Raw genomic sequence first — 6,772 nt, forward strand, 5'->3', positions numbered from 1 at the left:
AACAGGATATTCCTTGTATGATAAATCGGGTTTGATCTCAAATTCTTCCGTTGCAACAATTTTGGTTGGAAGTCGAATGCACGTCTTGAGTTGCGAGACATGGAAAATATTGTGTATCGCTGCAATCTTCTCCGGGAGTTAAACTCGGTACGCTATAGGTCCATAAATTTTCACATTCTCATAAGGACCAATATAGCACGGAGCCAACTTTTCTTTCACTCCGAAGCAGTGTACACCCCTGGTCGATGATACTCGGAGGTATACAAAATCCCCAACCTCAAATTGGATAGGTCTCATCCTATTATCGGAATAGCTCTTTTGTCAGGACTGGGTGGCCTTAAGATTTTCTCGAATAACTCTCACTTTTTCTTCGGCCTCCACTACCAAGTTGGGTCCATATACCCTTCGTTCTCCTGGTTGCGACCAACTTAGCGGGGTTCGATATCTACATCCATACAAAGCTTCGAAAGGTGCCATTTTCAAGCTAGCTTGGTAGCTATTGTTCTATGAAAATTCTGCTAAGGGCAAACATTGATCCCAATTCTTGTCGTAATGAATGACACAAGCACGTAACATATCTTCCAATATCTGGTTGACTCTTTCAGTTTGTCCATCTGTTTGAGGGTGATATGTGGAGCTGCGAATCAGCTTAGTACCAAGCGAAGACTGCAATTGTTTCCAAAAACGTGCTACAAATGACTACCTAGATCAGAGATGACCGTTTTAGGCACACCATGTAGGGAAACAATTCGGTCAAGATACAACTCTGCATATCTCTGTATGGTGTGAGTGTCGGGATATGAGGTAGGCTATGCTAGCGCAAAACAAAATTTTTCTATCGTGTAAACTAGGAAAACTATCGTATATGGATCACAGGATTACCACTCGACACACTGGTGTGAAGGATGTAGAATCACGTCGGGGCAGCGAAGTCGATCAGTGTAGTCGAACATGTAGTCGATCACGTCGATGTTGAGCAGCTCCTCAGTAGCTCGTCCACGTGCAGCAAGGTCGTCCTCGTGCCGCGGCTCGTCGTGGCTCGTCGTGGCTCGGCGGCGGCTCATCCAAGTGCTACAGGTGCAACACCGGCAAGGTATCCACACGTGCAGGGAGGAAGCGTCACAAGCCGGATTGCTAGGTCCGCAAGTTGCAACAGGGCGAGGGCGTGGGAGGCACGGCAGATGTGTTTTTGGCCAAAAGGATGAAACCCTAGGGCGCCCACCCCTCTATTTATAGAGGTTCCTGACAGGCCTCTGGGTCCGAGGCCCATTAGTACTTTTAAACTTGATCCAACTCGGATCATGTCTGAATTGGGCTTCCAGCCCCTTAAGTGTGTGACCCTATGGGTTCAGATACGTATAAACATGGCTCGAGTACTCCTACTCAGCCCAATAGTCGGTAGCGGCCTCTAGGAAGATGTGCCAACTCCTATACGCACACGAAGATCATATCAGACGAACCGTCACAACATCATGTACATGCTATTCCCTTTGCCTCACGATATTTGGTCTAGCTTCAAGCCGACCGCTCTTTCTCGATCCTGTGATTCGGAATCCCTCTTAATCGTACGTAACATGGCCATGCATTTCCGGATCTGATCACTCGAGGGGCCAGAGATATCACTCTCAATCAGAGAGGGGCAAATCCCATCTTGATTGACCATGCCTCACAGCATGCTTCCTGACAAATCCGAAAGCTACCTTTTTAACTACCCTGTACGGTGTAGCGTTTGATAGCCCCTAAGTAAATCGATCCACATCTTGAGTACATGCGACAATCTCAGGTCTAAGGACAAAGCGTACATGTTGTGTAAAGAGAGAACTACTTCTCACGTTGGGTCAATCCTAGCATATGTCTCTACATTTGCATACATTATTAGTTTGACTTCTCCATGTCCATGACTTGTGAAACATAGTCATCAACTAATACATGTACTAGTCTAATATTCATGTGTGTCCACACATGAACACCGACTAGGAACAACTTTTACAATAACCATACAAGTAAAGAGTTTCACATACAATTCACATAATTGCAAATCAATTCAAGTAGTCTTTAATGGATATTCAATGAACACAAGATACAAATCATGGATACAATCAGATATCATCATCTCTATAATTACCTCTAGGGCATACCTCCAACAGTATACTGTTGTTACAATTTGCCAGGTGCTTTATTTCTTTGTGCTTTTAGTGCTGAATATCCCATATCGAGTTGATTAGACCCAGGAAAATCAGACATATGTTTTAAGAGAAGGATTTGAAGGAAGCAGGGATTTATCTCCATAGGGATTGTGTGACATAGGAGGGATCAACTCAATCCCGAACCTCTGGATAAGTTCCTCTCCGGCATCAATCTCCTTGAACCAAATACTAGAAGGTTTTTGAGAGTAGAGATAAAGACGAGTTTGCGGCATCTGCCCATGATCTAGTGACCGAGGACAAACAATCGGTGAGTCACCGAATATATATTAGAAATATATATACTTCTTAACAAATATATAATTTTCTATGGAGCATATTTAAGTACAAATTGATCGACCTGTCATGTTGTGTAAGACTTTCCAATGTCCTTTGTAACTTTAATGGAAAAGTACTGGTGCAATTGTCCCTAGTTATTTAGACTTATTTGACAATTATCATTTGAACAAATACGACATGCACCTTTTCAGTTATCAGGTACAAGGGCACAATTGCAAATGTTGGCCAATAAACATGCTTACCCTTCGATCAGCTTTGCACGGAAACCTCTCTATAAGGTGATGCCACTAGGTGCAGCTGGTTCTTTCTCCTTGTCGTTGCGCCAACGAACATGTCCATGTCAATTTCATCAGGTTGCATTCCACTTGGGAGGCTCCAGTCGACGTAATAGAGAAGGCGTGCAATAATGAGCTCCAGGGCAGCCAACCCAAATATATCACCGGGGCATCTTCTCCTACCCATCCCAAATGGCAAATACTCGATCCGGGAACCTTTGTAGTCAATCGTGCCATCCTCAAATCTCTCCGGCTTGAACTTCTCCGCATCTTGCCAATACTCGGGATTCCTTGCCATGGCCCACGTATTGACCATGACCCTGGTGCCCTCCTTGACTTCGAACCCACCAATGTCACATGTCTCCCGACAAAGATGGGGGATCATCAATGGCAGCACTGGGTTCAGCCTCATACTCTCCTTGATCACCATCTTAGTGTAGTGTAGCTCGTCCATCTTGCCCTCATGGTCTTGTGGGTTCTTATTGTCGAATACTCGTCTCACCTCGATCTGTGCCTTAGCCATTACCGCTGGGTTCCTCATGAGCTCTGACATGACCCACTCTGCAGCTGATGATGTCGTCTCTGTCCCACCAGTGAACATATCCTACATGGAATTAACTAAATGAACAAGAATGAAATAAAACGATACAGCATCTAGTGTGATTCATCATTAAATTACCAATAAAATTGCCTTGATGTTTGTTGTGCCGATGGGGAATTCAAGCTCCCCCTCGTCCCTGATTCGAAGGAGGACGCTCACAAGGGAATCACCTTGCAGTCCCTCACATTCAGCTATGATCTTGTCAAAGACGGCGTCAAGCTGCCTGTGTGCTCGCCACATCCTAAGCCTCTGCCCAGTGATAACGTCAATGAACCTCAGCGATGGGAAGAGGTCCCCGAATGTGAAGCCCCCACTGAACCTCATCGACACTTCAATCCCAGACAGGAACTGCTCGCGGAGCTCGCTGCTGCAAGCATGACCGAATGCCGCCTTTGCCGTGATCATGCTCGAGCAGGATAAGAGCAACCTTCCGAGATTGACTGGCTCGCCACCTTGGCCAGCGGCTTGGATATTTCTAATGAGGGACAAAGTCTCTTTATCCCTGACGGGTGCAAGCTGCCGCACCATCTTTGCACTGAGGAGCTCCACCGTGCAGAGCTTGCGCAGTGTCCGCCAATATGCGCCGTATGGCGCAAAGCCGACATCGAGGTTCCCATAGCAGAAGATCTCGGAGGCAACAATGGTTGGCCGAGACGCAAAGATGATATCCTTTTCCCGGAGCACCTCCTGCACGGCTACCGGCGAGGATATCACGACGGTGTCGATCTGGCCCATCCGGAGGAACATCACAGGGCCATACCTTTTGGCCAGGTTCCGGAGAGCGACCTGCGGATGCGACTTGATGAAGTAGTGGAGGCTTCCGATGAAGGGGAGATTCCACGGGCCAGGAGGCCGCCTCTTCTTGGAGCTCGGCGTTAGTTTGCGGCTGAGCAAGGTCACAACAATTGGCAGGGACAGGAGGGAGAGGAAGATAAGCGTTGCTGCACTTAGCTCCATGACGATGGATTGTTTGTTTTACTTTTGCAGTTTTCCTTGGGATTTGGGAACGAGCAGCAGCAATTAGGGGCCTTTTATAAGCACCCCTTGCCGTGCCATCTCTCGGCCATGCTCCTCGCCTGTATAAACTGAACCCAAGATATTATTTAGGAAACATCCATATTACATTCGTATCATATGCGAAGTTTTCAAGCACGTGACATGATAGGTATATGGCGATATTTTCCAAGCTCGTTATGTGACAGGATTAGGACCTGTTTGGGAGCTAGCCACAACACGCCATGCCCTATCTATGTCGACAGTCGACACCACACTTGCTGCGCAAAATATCAACACCACAATTACAGTGTGTCAAACTAGGTCTCAGTTTTGTTGCGTCAAAACAAGTGTGGTGTAACGAGTAAGGCTGGGAACCAACCACACTCTTAGTTCTGTAGACTAAATGTTGCGTTTGTATGGGAGCAAGTGCAATTTTCTAGTCTATTTGGCTATGTAGAAATGATGTGACATTTGATAAAAAAGATTATACTTTTCTTTGTATGTTATTTTCAGGGCAACTTACTGGACACGTTTCTGAGCATCCTGCAAAGAAGAACAACAGACCACTCCTAAAGTGAGCTTGCCATACTCTGGATATTATGGCTATGGAGATCTTTGCAGCACAGGTGGTCATCCTTTAAGAGGCTTAGCACTTAATTAGTCGCACCCTTACTTGTCCCGCTTTTCGAGAGCTTTTTTTTAAAATTGTTACATGCAGGAACTAGGGATTGGTTGTGTGCAAAACTCTTGTAGAGGCCGGAATAAAAATTCTTTTCTCTAAAAAAGACTAAATGTTGCGTGCAACATTGAAGTTTGATGGCCTTTTGCATTCAAAATCCATATTATATGATGACTTTTTCCTAGGTGATATGACATCCTGTCACTTTAGTCAAAACGTCACGCACAAATTTTTGATATGGGACATGGACCAGACCACTACCTTTGGACTTACAGACTGTGAAGGATCCTATCCACAGCCCACGGAGTCACTTAGGGTAGTCACACCATCATTGGTCCCCTAGTGGGGCACATCTACAGTGATGGCTAGGAAGCAAAAAAAATGAGAAAAAGATAGAGCTATTGTGTGGAAGGGAAAATGAAGGTGAGACTAGTAGAGTCCACTGCGTGATCTAAAAAGATTTCGATTACAAATGCAACATTATTCGTCGGTGACTTCCAAAGGTACGACAATAATTATATGGACCGCACAATGACAGGTAAAGCTTTAGCGAAGGTGGGCTATGGTAGCCATGCGGGCTATATGCTTGGGGCTGCGAGAGAGGCAAATGGCAATGGAGCAGGATGCATGGCCATGATGGCATCACGTCTGGTTGTTTCTAAGGTTTTAAAAATAACTTTTTAGTGAAATATTTATCGTAACAACTTTTTTTATATTTTTAAAGTAATATTAGTGTGATAAAGTAATTTAAATACCTTTCCATATAAAACCTTTTCAAAATTTATTTAATTATCTTTTTGAAAAAAGTAGCTCTTAAAAACTTTTTCCTGTAAAGTTTTTTCTATAATGTTTTAAGGAACAATTTATATAAAATTTTCACTATATAAATTTTGTTTTTTTGAATTTTTTTCATAATATATCTTTGATTCTTTATCATTTTATCCTATATTTGACCATGCTTGTGTTCATCGTGATTAGGAATCCGAAAAAAAATATAAAATATATACATATGGGATCCACTGTGATGAGAAATAAGTCGTGTTTGAATTCATATGGTGTTTCTCTGTGATAAATATGCAATTTCTCATGTTAGAACCTGATAAAATCTTTGCAAAAGAAGGTGAGGGATACATATCCCTGACAAACACATATAGTGCGTTGCTAAAACAAATAAGAGCATCTAAAATCTTAATGAAATAATTCCTTATATGATACCGAAACAATAGCAACATCTAAACTTTGTATCCCTTATTTAACACCAAGTTTATTTTATACACCTTTCGTGACACTCCTGTTAGATCCATTGCTTACTTCTGTTAACATTCCCATGAGCCATGTAGTAAGTTTTGTGTATGGACCAAGATACCCGCACGAACAGATAACCCTGAAACTCAAATCCAATCGGTCTTCTCGCTTCACTCCCTGAAGACAATCTATAGGGGCAGCAGCAGATGGCACCGGTGGGGCGCCAGATGCGTCCGCTCAGTGGTGGTCCAGCACGCTCATCTTGACGAAGCGGCGACGAGCTCGGCAAGGGTGCCTGACATGGGGGCAGTGGTAGTCGGTCGGCTCGCTCGCGGGTGGCTGCGTCTGCAAGGAAGGCAACCTGACCGGCTACAGCGGCGGGCAAGGTGAGCCTGAGAAGGGAGTGCGGGTGGGCTGCTCGGCCACAGGAGGCACCGGGCAAGGTAGCGGTGGCATGGCGGTCACGGGCGTCATGCCGGTGTGCGACCTGAGG

General features: G+C 44.8%; 1 protein-coding gene across 2 annotated transcripts; it reads right to left on the bottom strand.

Moving 5' to 3' along the window:
- Positions 1–2,054: 2,054 nt before the first annotated feature.
- LOC101776959 (cytochrome P450 99A2) lies at positions 2,055–4,397 on the bottom strand. 2 transcript variants are annotated; one of them, XM_004956266.3, is made up of 3 exons: positions 3,438–4,397; positions 2,726–3,362; positions 2,055–2,430 (listed from the first exon to the last, which is right to left on the bottom strand). In XM_004956266.3, exons 1-2 carry the CDS (start codon positions 4,314–4,316, stop codon positions 2,733–2,735), a joined length of 1,509 nt encoding a protein of 502 aa, XP_004956323.1. In that variant the 5' UTR covers positions 4,317–4,397; the 3' UTR covers positions 2,055–2,430; positions 2,726–2,732. The 2 variants fall into 2 exon arrangements, with proteins under 2 accessions (XP_004956323.1, XP_004956322.1); XM_004956265.3 differs by lacking the exon at positions 2,055–2,430 and having other exon boundaries at positions 2,456–3,362; positions 3,438–4,396.
- Between the last annotated feature and the right edge of the window lie 2,375 nt (positions 4,398–6,772).

Source organism: Setaria italica, chromosome II (genome assembly GCF_000263155.2).
Source record: "Setaria italica strain Yugu1 chromosome II, Setaria_italica_v2.0, whole genome shotgun sequence".
Lineage (NCBI taxonomy): Eukaryota > Viridiplantae > Streptophyta > Magnoliopsida > Poales > Poaceae > Setaria > Setaria italica.

What these genes read in the sequence shown, in the direction of transcription:
- LOC101776959 (XM_004956266.3), bottom strand. Translation starts at nt 4,316, where the DNA reads ATGGAGCTAAGTGCAGCAACGCTTATCTTCCTCTCCCTCCTGTCCCTG. An exon ending in ACATCAAGGCAATTTTATTG is followed by an intron (nt 3,363 to 3,437) that starts GTAATTTAATGA and finishes AATTCCATGTAG; the next exon opens with GATATGTTCACTGGTGGGAC.